Below are 10,675 nucleotides of genomic sequence, written 5' to 3' on the forward strand. Positions count from 1 at the left end.
AGAAATGGGCGGGGGGGCTCCCGCGGTCTGTCCCTTCCCGCGACGCCGGGGCCACCCTCGTGCAGATCGCGCCGTGTCACCTCCCTGATAGCAACCACCACCCGCCCCTCCAGAAAAGTCGTCAGCCCGGTACCGCCGCTTCCCCCGTTGTCCACGGCAACCGGCGTATCTGATTGAACCTCGTTGTAGGCAGTGACACCCGCGTAATGGATCATCCTGTCAGTGCTTTTTTATCACAGGCATTTATTTTGGTCACGGCTGGTGATAACTTTGCTGTTTATCCCTTGTGTCGTTACGGGCCCGGCCGCGATCTCCCTTCCGCCCCTCCTCCCCGGCGGGCGAGCCGGGGGTGGGGGCGCTCCAGGACGGCGGGGACTGCGGCTCCCCCCTCCCGCCCGGGCGCCGCTGCTAGGGGCCCCTCCGGCCCCCCCCGTCCCGGGCTCCCGCGGCGGCTGGGGACGGATCGATCTGTTTGGTTTGGTGAAGCGCCCTCCCCCGCTCGCCCCGGCCTCCCCGGGGCCGGGTTATCTTGGGTCATGCGGAGCTGGCGCGGAGCGCCGGGTGCGGTAAGAGGCTCCGGTGGAGCCCTGGTGCAGGAGGGAGCCGGGGGAGGAAAGTGCCGTCCGCAGTTCTCCATCAATCCAGACACTTCAAAAGTAAATAAAGCAGGGCAGGGCAGGGCCTCCAGGGAGGGGAGAGAAGAGGCCTCTGACAGGCGATTGTCCAGGGCGGAGCCAGGGCTATTTCCAGCCCGGGAATAACAACACTTGGGCTGCGGTGACTCCGACCCGCGTGTCCAGGAAAGACCGGATCGGGGTGTTTGTTTTGCTTTTAATTATTATTTTGACGGCGGGCTGGCGCAGCTCGGGCTAACAATGATCCCAAGCCGTGCGAGAGGGGCACCGGGGGGGCGAGGAGGGGGGAGACCAGCGAGGGGGCGGGCGCCGGTCCAGGTTTGCTGCCCCCGCTGAAGGTCGGGGCTGGAGTCGCCGGGCCGGGAGGAGCCCGCTGGGGCTGCAGGCGGCGGGCCGGGCCGGGGGCGGCCCCGCGGGGAGGCAGGCGGCGCAGCGGGCAGGGAGGGCTGGTGGGGAGCCGGGCCGGAGCCCCCGGCACGCTGCCGGGCGGGGGTGGGAGGCAGCCGTGCTTATCTGGGTCACTGAGGTTAGAGGGAGCAGCTGATAGGAACAGAGGAGCTGAGCTCCCGCTGCTGCAGGGATACGGCAGCGAAACGGGCCAGGCAGGCACCGAGCTGGTGGAAGGGCAGGAGGGAGGGAGGGAGGGAGGGAGGGAGGGAGGAGGAGGCGGCGGCTCGTTCCGGCTCCCGAGCCGAGCCCAGGTGCGCTGTGGTTTCCCTGCGCTCAGCGCTGTGCTCGGCATCCCCCCTCCCCTCGCTCCCCATCCCCCGTCCCCCCCCTCGTCGCCCTCCAACGTTTAACCCTTTCCCACCTCCGCGGGGCTGGAGGCTGAGGCGTGCGCTGGCCCGGCCGCGTCCCCTGCGGTTCCCCACTCCCTCCGTGGCAGAGAGTGATCGCGGTAGGGAAAAAGGGGGGGGGGGGGGGGAGGGGGGGCTGGTCTTGTGGTGCCGAGTACCGCCCTCGGGCAGCTCCCGGGACCCGGCTCTGTACACAGACGCGCGCACACACACCCAGCTGCGCCGAGCCGAGCCGGGCCAGCCCCCGCCTGCCGCCGCCGCTGCTGCTAGCGCGGCCGATCTCGGTTACAGCCAGCCACCCAGCGGGGTTTGCTGCTGCAGCCGCCGCCTTCCTCCCCCTCCCCGGTCCCCCGCCGCCCTTTTCCTTCCTGCTCGGGCTGGGCTGCCCCGGAGCTCCCCTGGCTCGGCGGCGGCGGCCAGTCCCCGCTCCCGGGCCCCTACCGGCGGGGAGGCGGATGCGGAGCGGCCGGGAAGGCGAAGGGCTCTCCGAGCGCCCCTATCGCGCGCCCAGCCCTTTAATCAATTTCACCCTATTAATTATTAATTTTACGCCAGTCAAGCTTGCCCAGGAGGAGCGGGGGGGGGGGGGAGGGGAGGCTGATGTCAGTCGGAGGCGCGGCGGGGCCGTGTGCCAGGCTCCCCGCTCAGCCCCGGCCCAGCAACTTTCGGCTCCGCTGGCTCGGGCAGCTCCGCTCTCCGAGAGCCGGGGGAGGCGGCGATTCCCATTCCGGTGGATGATGCGCCCCCCCCCCCGCACACACATCCACACAGCTCTCCCTCTCTCTTTTCCGCTCCCTCCCCTTCTCTCCTCGCCCGCCCCCCGTGTAGACACATCCATACAAGGGCCCATTGCATCGTAGCGATGATGGATCGTGCCTAGCGGGGGTGATTTGGTGTTGATCGCATATTATCACGGGCAGGTTGGACTGGTTGCTGATGGACGGCTTTCTAGCAAGCCGCTCCTTCCGACGCTCGGGGAAGCAGCTCGATCGAAAAAGCAGCTTGCTTTTAACTCCTTCTCTCACCAGCACGCGTAGGGCAAGGCTTAGCATCTGTCACAACAGCTCTCCGGATAGCACTTTTCCCTCCTCCCACTCCCATTTTCGCCTCGGCAGCCCCGCCGCCGCCTGGCTCTCTCCAGCACCGGGCAGGGCTGGCGGGGCTGGCGGCGAGGGCCACCCCAGCCCTTCCAAGGGCGAGCTGCCGGCCAGGTGGCGTGGTGCATCTGCGGAGGGAGATGCCCGTGGGGGTCCCAGGCCCGCCCGAGGAGAGCCCCCAGCCCACCGGCCTGGCTCGCTTCCTGCCCGGGGGGGCTGCTCCCTTCTCCCTCGCCTCCTCCTCGCCTTTTTTATGTAAGTGCACGCAGATACAAAGGCGGTTTCGTAACGCCTCCCGTCTGTAAGAACCCGGGACCTTGGCTAACCTTTCGAGAAACTGATTGCAAGTGCCGGTTAACAGCCCGTGCTGACCGCTCGGGGCACCGGGGGAGGGCCATCATGGCACTGACAGGCGGTGAGGTAGCCATGGATCCACGGCGAAAGGCCTGCTCGCAGCCTGCCTCTCCAGAAACGCTTCGTGCGAGCGCTTATTCTCTGGCGAGAGAGGAGGGCGGTGGAGGGGAGGCTTAACCCTTTCGCTCCGCGCCGCCAGCCGCTTCCCAGCCGCTCGCTCCGAGTCGCGCCGGCCAGCGCGGGGCTGGGACAGCTCCCGCCGGGGCCAGGAGCCAGGGCGGATGGTGGCCCGGGACAAGCTGGCCCTTCCCCACGTGATGGTGCACGACGGAGAGCACCGATATGTATTTTTATTTTTCTTTTTGTGATTATTTTTTTACACAGGGCTCGAAAGAGATGGTGCAGGGAGCTGCCTCCTTATCTCGCTCTTCGCTGCCGGTTTAACTCTTTCCTGCATCCCCAGCACAGGTTCCTCGGGCCGGGGATTGTTTTCTGTTTGGAAACCGGAGAAGGGGGGAGGCTATCGGCAGGGAAGCAATAGCTCGCTCTCTCTGGAGAGCTGCTCTCCAACAGGCAGCGCCTTGAAATCTATTTAAAGAGAGGGAAAGGCGGGGGGGGGGGGGGGGGAAGAACAAAGGGGGAGGGGGAGGAGGGGGCCGAACCAGAGCCAGCGAGAGAGGGAGAAAGCGATGGATCAGCCGGTTTGCAGTGTACATCAAGCTATCACATCTGTATATGCTCCGATCGATGAAAAGGATGGATAATATTTGTCAGCTGCAGACCTTTTTCTTCTCACTTCCCAGGAAAGGGGGGTGGGGGAGAGGAAGAGAGGTAATAGGGAGCTTCAAGGCCAGAGGCACTTCCTGATATAGCCAAATAGAAAAGAAAGGGTGGTGATTATTGTTATTAATTATTTTTATTATTCTACAGCAGCCAAAAGGACCATCAGGGAACGTGCGGCCCTCTCTGTGCTTGCTTCTTCACGCTCCCACTCCTTCCCCCCCTCCCCTTTTTTCTTTCTTTTTTCTTCCTTTTTTTTGTTGAAACTCGGCCGCTTCCTTGCACGGCTCCGAAGATTTAACCCTTTGCCCGGGGAGGCTTGAGGTGGGTCAGCACAAAAGCAGATCGGGAAAGCCTTGGACTGGTGAGAAAAAAAAAAAAAAAAAAGAAAACCAACACGCGCCCAGCGAGAAGTCAGTAAAACGCACCGTAATACACACACAGCGACGTGGTTTGGCTTTAGGGAAGACATGGGGCGGGGGGGGGGCGAGAAGCGAGAGAGAGACGTAGCCTTTCTCTCCACCGCCCCGCGGCTCTGCCAGCCCCCTCGCCTGGTGCCTGCAGTTGCACTCTGAGTAAATAGTTCCCACACATGGTCCACATTTTGCACAGCAGCAGCGTGTTTCCTCTCGGGTCTCTCGTTGCTGCTCTCCGAGCAAAGAAAAAAAGAGAGGTTTAGAGGAAGTTAAAAATCAGGCGAGCTGAGAAAAGACTGTTACACACATCCTGAACGAAAGCGAAAGCCCAGCATTTCGGCCCTCTGAGCGCCAAGCTCTCACCTCCTTAGTAATGTCACTAACATACATGTTGGACATATCACAGTAATTACTTACACCCGGCGAGACGGGCTCTCGGGCGCTCACAATAGCCGGGCTGGCTGCGGAGCCCCCCGGGGGAGGCCGGCCGGCTGCCCGCTCCCCGCTCGCTCGCTGCCGGCGCGGTGGGCCGGGCTGCAGCCGCCCGGGGGAGTTCCCGGGGGGAGCCAGGCTCCTTTCCCGCTGTCCCCGGGGAAATCCTCGTCCCCGGAGATGGGGGTGCCTGGCAGACCAGCCGTGTTTGCAGAAACGGCGATGTCCTAACCCGCACGACGCTTGCTTTTCCAGGGTGTCCCCGGAGGGGCGGTGGGATGGGCGAGAGGGGATGCTGGTGTGCCGGGCGGGCCCCCCCGGCGGGTCGCGTCCGTCCCCTGCGCTCGGCTCACACACACGCACAGACATAGACACACACAGAGTCCGCCCCGGCTCGGCGAACCGTTGCCCGCCCGGCGCCTGGGGAGAGGGAAGCCAGGGTGCCGGAGCGGTGTGCGCCGCTGGGAAACCATTATCCGGCGCCCTCCTTTTCTTTTCCATCCAGGCCCCGGCTCCGTCCCCGCCCGCCCCTGAGCCGGGATCAGCCAGATGATCCTCTGACCGTCGGCTGAGCGGCAGCCGCTTCGTGGGTAGCATTAGGGCTCGGCCACTCCGCGCTCCCGTGACCCCGCCGCGTCTGTCTCCCTCCGTCACGGCCCCTCCGGAGCCCGGTGCCCCATCAGCTCTCGCTGTGTGATATTTAAAAGAAGGGTTGCTTTCTCCCCAATAGAAGCCCACTCGTTTCCTTGTTGCCAGGAACAAAGCGTACATTCAGAGGGGTGGCTGTTGACGGCTCCCTCTGTATAGCACTGGAAAGCGGGTGGCCTTTGGTTACTGGCAAGGAAAATTCTAATCAGGGTGCTTGTAAGCGGGGCTTTATAGAAGCTTAGTTACAAAAGGCTTACACCAGAGTAATGCAATAACTATAATAACAGCCAGGGAGCCCTAAAGAGGGTGGAATGTGCTTGTGTCTGGATGATTTTCCCCGCTAGCACAGAGAGGGACTGTTTACCACGAGTGCCATTAAGTATCGCTGGAAACTCACCAACCGCAGACTTATTTCAATATACTTTATTGTTGTATCTGCTCTAAAAGCAGCTTGCTTCGGACGACTTTTAGATCGCCCTAGAGGAGAAGGGGAGACAGGACGCCCTCGGGTGTCGGAGGAGGCTGGGCGCAACGGGGCAGTGCCAAGGGTGAGGGAGCTGCGAGCCGGGGCCCGGCCGGGGCGGGCTGACCGGAGCGCGTCCCGGCGGGCAGCGCCATCGCTGAATAAAGCGGCGAGGCGAAACGGCCCCCCGCGCCCAGCGGCACAAACCCGTCTGTCTCCCGTCCTCGAGGGTGGGCAGCGACGTCGCCTCCGCCGCCCTCCTGGGCTGACGCCGCCGATAAGGGCGAGGGGGCGCCGGGGCGGACACCAGGGGAAGGGGATAGCGAGTGTCGCCCTCCCGCCGCTCCGGCCGGCGGTCCGGGGCGCCACGGGCAGGGGTGACCCCGCTGTTCCGGCTCAGCCCGGCTCCGGCTCGGCGCGGCTAATGGGATCAGCCCCTGCCCTCCGCCACCGCTGCCGCGTGTTGATTTTTCCAGCCCGCCGCCGCCGCCTCTCCGCCCAGCCCCGCTGCCCGCCGTCCCCCGGCCAGACCCAGCTACCGCTTGGCCGGTGGCGAGGGGCCGTGGCTCCGTAGGGCAGGAAATGGTTTGGCCGGAGAGCCAGGGCGGTCACCCCGCCCCACCGCGATCTCGGGGCACGGCGGCGGCCGGCGCGGGAGCGGGCTACGGCGGGAGGCACCCCGGGAGACCGCGCCGGCCCCGGGCGCGACGCGTGAGGCGGGCACAGATCCACCGCCACCCCCATCGCCCCCTCCCCCGGCACCCCCGAGCAGACTTTGCAGCGCTTTATTTTAACGGAACAACGGAGCGCGGCGAGCAAACTGCTGCTCCGCGCAGGGCAAGAAAAATGGGTTTTTAATAGGCAAGGTCGGCGTGCTTGGCAGCCGGCCACCGCGGCCGGGGAAATAAACAAACAGAGGAGCTGCGACTTCAGGTCGGAGCAGAAGTTGCGCTCCCGGCGTGATGAGCCCGCGGCACGGTCCGCGGGGCGAGCATGCAGCCGCGGGGAGCAGCGCCGGCCCCCCCGCCCAGCCCCCCACCTCGCCACGCTCGGCGGCTCCGGGGCCGGCGCGCCGGCTTCCCCGCGGCCCTGGTACTGGAGCGGGCCGGGGGCGAGCTGCCGGGCGCGGTGCCGCCGGGCTGGCAGCGGGCGGGGGCAGCTGGCCGCCCTTGTTTACCGCGCTCTGGCGCTGGTGCACGCCTAACCGCTGCCGTGCGGCGCGGCCGGCCCCGGGGACGCAAGGAGGGAGAGATGGAGGGAGGGGGAGTGGAGCCGCCCGTTCGCGAAGCGGCAGGACGGCGTCTGCCGGAGGCTTCCCAGCAGTGCCCGCCGGGCTCCTGCTCCGCCGCCGGGTCGGCAGGGCTCGGCGGTGCCGGCACCGCTGGCCGCACCGCGGGGGCGCCGCGCTCCCGCTCTCGCCGCGCGTTCCGGGCTCGGTGCCGAGCACTCCCGGCTGCCGCGCACCAGCCTCCCTGCTGCCTCCCGCCGCCGCCTCGCTCGATCCCGGCTCTGCAGGCGGCCGCGCAGCGCGGACCCCGCACTCTCCCCAACGGCACCGGCCGCCTTGCCTCTTCCCGCCGCTCGCGGAGGGGCCGGGGGGTAGGTGAGGAGGGGTGGGCGTCCTCGTTCCTCCGGTCGCTAGACCCCCACAAGTCTCTTCCTAAGCCTCTTCGCAGCGCTGCACAGCCCCTGCTCGGTTGGGGGCCGCCTTAACGCCCCGTGTGGGCCTGCAGTGTCCGCAGGCCCCCATCTGAATAGGGGCTGTGCAGTCTCTCTGCTCGGGGAGGGTTTGGGGGGCACTGCCATCTCTTCAGCACCCAGCGACAAACCGGGGCTGAGAAGCCACGCTGCCCCCGGGGGGTAGGGGGCGAAGGGACTGGCCCGGTGGTGCCTTCGGGAGAGGAGGGCGAAGGGAGCCAGTGCAGGAGAGCAGAGAGCGAAGTCCAAGCCTGGGGAAGTCGGACCGGAGCTCGGGGAGAGGCCGGTAACCCCCGCCCCGGCGGTCACAACCCTTTCCCGGCACGGCGGTGGCAGGGGAGCACCTTTCGGCGCTGCCCTCGGCTCCCACCGCAGCACGGCCCGGACTGGGTCCCCGGTACGCCGGGAGGAGGCTCGGGAGACGAGCCACGCACCCCAAGTTCCCACGGAGCCGTGGCCTGGGCTCCCAGCGCTGCTCCACCGTCACGGTCATCCCCCACGCACAGGCGGCAAAGGGCAGAGCCCCTCCCCACCCCCCACCCCCCCCGCTCCCCCAGCGCAGGGCTCGCAGCTGGGCGCGGAGACAACGGGGGCTGCCACCAGAACGGGCGCCGGGCAGGGCGGCGGCTGTCAGCGGCTCTCCCGCTCCTCGCCGCCCGGGCAGCTGCCAGCGCTCTGGCAGATCGCTCTGCAGACGGCTCCCCAGGCCTCCTGCAAGGGCTGAGAGGGGTCACGGGAGTAGCTGAACAGTGCGGGAGGCCGGGCCGACGGAGGGCAGCTCAGCCGAGCCGGGGAGAGCGGGGACCGGCCAGGGTGGAGGAAAGGGAGAGGTGCAAAGAGCCGGGGCGGGGTGGGGTGGGGGGGAGGGGGCGACGACGACCGGCAAAACCATCAGCCTGCAAAATGCTGAGTTGGCAGCATGCCGAGAAGCTGGGGAGCCCTGCAGTCCCGAGAGCCAGGGAAGGGGCGATGAAGAAGCAGCCTGAATGGGGCAAAGACTGCCTCTTACAGACCTGGCGTAACCTATCGCTTAAAATAATCTGGTTTCCCCTTCTAGTGCCGGGGTGTACCTGCAAGGTAGTCTCTGCCTTTCTGTCTCCCGTCCCATTATTCCAGTACAGTCTAATCCTTGTGTTGTGACCTACAGCAGCGCTCTGATTTATTTTTAATGCGTTCCGATTCCTGTTCCGTTGTCAAGAGATGCATTGAGATTCATTTTCCATCCCCTGCTTTTCAGACCTCTGTTCTGCTGGAGGGACCCGCCAATAGAGTTTAATTCGATTTGATATGATCTAATGAACACCTTTATCTTTTGTTTTTAGCAGGAGGATAAAAAATACAACCGCATTCAGCTTTTGCTAAATCAGACACGTTTCCCACCGAAATTCTATCTGGTGACACACACTCACTGTAACATTTCATTAACAACCCCCTTGATATATTGATTTTTAATATTTGTATTAAATGTTGTGTAAAATTGAACTCAGGCGTTAGAAGAGATTGTGCAAGTCACGAGACATGACTCCTACTTAATTGTTATTTTTTTCGGTCCTCGAACAACAGTTGGAAAGAGGCCAGCAGAAGAGGAAAAAAAATTAAAAATAAATTGTCCACGGCGGGCCGGGGGTGGTGGTGGTGGTGGGTAAAGGGCAGCTCCCGAGAAAGCGCGGGGGAGATAGGGAGAAAGCGCAGCCCCTGGAGAGCGCGGGCAACAGGGCCCGGCCGCCCCCCCGCCGTGCCCCCAGCCCCCGCCTGCGCGCCCCCGCCTGCCCCGGCGCCCCGGGCCGCGGCGGCCAGCCGGTTCCCCGCTCCTTCCCGTGCTCTCCCGGCTCGCTCGCTGCGCGTCGCCTCCCTCCCTGCCGCTCCATATGGTTTCTCCCCTCCTCCTCCTCTTCTTCTCCCCCCTCCATGTTGTCTCCGTGACTCTCCCCGCTCCATGTTATGCCTCCGGCCCCCGGGGGACCGTTTCCTTGCCGCGGCGTGGAGGGGCCCTGCAGCGCGGCCTTGCAGCGCGGCCCGGCCGGGCCGGGATGCCTGAGGGGGTCGGCAGGGCCAGCACACAGCGCGGAGGGGCGGGGGGGGGGGGGTACCGCAGGGGAAGGTTGGGGGTCAGGAGAGGGTCGTGGGAGGGGTGCCAGCCAAAACTCCGGGCCAGAGAGTTTCGCGGGTGTGCGGAAGAAGCGCTTAAAGAAGTTTATCTCTTTCACGCTTCCCCCCCCCCCTCTTGCTTGCTTTCCCTCCACCCCCCTTCTGCCACCCCCACCCCCCGGAATACGAGGCATTCAGAGATCAACATAATTCACCTGCATCAGAAAAAACCTCGCGAGCTATAAACTAGCGGCTGATCCTCCGCTTAGACTAGTGTTTAGCCGTTCATGCATCATGAGTGTCAAATAAATGCCTGATTGAGGCCCTCAGCGGAGGAATTAGCTTTCCTTGTGCTGGAAATGCATAATAGAGAAAGTGCTGAGGCATCCTCCCCGGAGTGAGCTCGGGCTCCGCTCCCTGCGCTCCCCGTTTCGGGAGCTTTCCCTGCCGCGCCCCGGCTCCGGCCCCCCCCCCCCCCGCCCATCGCCCGCCCTTATCAGCGAGCCCAGCTGGCCAGGGGCGAGGGGAGCTTTCCGGGGGGTCTCGGACCGAGGTGGCCGGGCTGGGGGCAGAAGGAGCAGCCGAGCATCCCCCCCGGCGGTGCGGGGGCTCGGCGGGCCGAGGCGGGGGGAGCAGCGCGGGGGGGGGCTCCCCTCAACGGTTTGCTTGTCGCTTGGCCGCCCTTCCGCGCCGGAGGCCTCATCCTGCCGACGGGTACGACCCAGCCCCGAAGTTTGGTGGGGAAGCGGGGGGGGGGGAGGGGAGCCGGGCCGGTGCGGCGCTTGGCTCCGCCGCCCCGGCCGCCCTCCGCGGCTCAGCGCCGGGCTCGCTGCCCGGACGGGGCCCGAGTACCCCCGGGCAGGGGATGCCGCCGGCGCTGGGCGGGCTTCCGAGGCACACAGGGTTAACCGCTCCGCGGCCGGGAGGAGCGGTTAAAGTGCACGGGCTGCAGATGCTTTTCAGGCCTCGGTGTCTACCGTTTTAAATTAAAAAAATACACCCGGCCCGACCATGCACCAGTGACCTGCAATTTCCCCTTCTCTTCAAACTGAAATATGGCCAAACTATCTTCAAGTTAACTTAGGGGCTGGGGACCGAGGCGGGGGAGGTGGAGGGGGGGCAAAGAGGAAATCGCTCGGGGTTGAGATCTCTGTGTCAAGTTTCATCCCCTCCTGACATTTCTGGCTCCGCGCCAAAGTCCTGAAAATGGAAAACTAGGGAAGGGCGGGGGGTGGGGGGGAAGCAGGCCAGAGCTCTCTGCAGAGCG

General features: G+C 65.3%; 1 protein-coding gene and 1 long non-coding RNA gene across 2 annotated transcripts; one reads left to right on the forward strand and one right to left on the reverse strand.

Annotated features, from left to right (window-relative positions):
• The first annotated feature begins 2,066 nt into the window (after positions 1-2,066).
• LOC121084118 lies at positions 2,067-3,965 on the forward strand. Its single transcript, XR_005826592.1, has 2 exons — positions 2,067-3,351; positions 3,814-3,965. It is a non-coding gene; the product is annotated as an uncharacterized LOC121084118 (long non-coding RNA).
• Positions 3,556-6,204, reverse strand: LOC121084117 (translation initiation factor IF-2-like). Its single transcript, XM_040585317.1, has 2 exons — positions 4,497-6,204; positions 3,556-4,307 (listed from the first exon to the last, which is right to left on the reverse strand). Exons 1-2 carry the CDS (start codon positions 5,280-5,282, stop codon positions 3,993-3,995), a joined length of 1,101 nt encoding a protein of 366 aa, XP_040441251.1. The 5' UTR covers positions 5,283-6,204; the 3' UTR covers positions 3,556-3,992.
• Between the last annotated feature and the right edge of the window lie 4,471 nt (positions 6,205-10,675).

Source organism: Falco naumanni, chromosome 2, assembly GCF_017639655.2.
Source record: "Falco naumanni isolate bFalNau1 chromosome 2, bFalNau1.pat, whole genome shotgun sequence".
Lineage (NCBI taxonomy): Eukaryota > Metazoa > Chordata > Aves > Falconiformes > Falconidae > Falco > Falco naumanni.

What these genes read in the sequence shown, in the direction of transcription:
- LOC121084117 (XM_040585317.1), bottom strand. Translation starts at nt 5,282, where the DNA reads ATGTACGCTTTGTTCCTGGCAACAAGGAAACGAGTGGGCTTCTATTGG. An exon ending in GAGAGCCCGTCTCGCCGGGT is followed by an intron (nt 4,308 to 4,496) that starts GTAAGTAATTAC and finishes CTCGGAGAGCAG; the next exon opens with CAACGAGAGACCCGAGAGGA.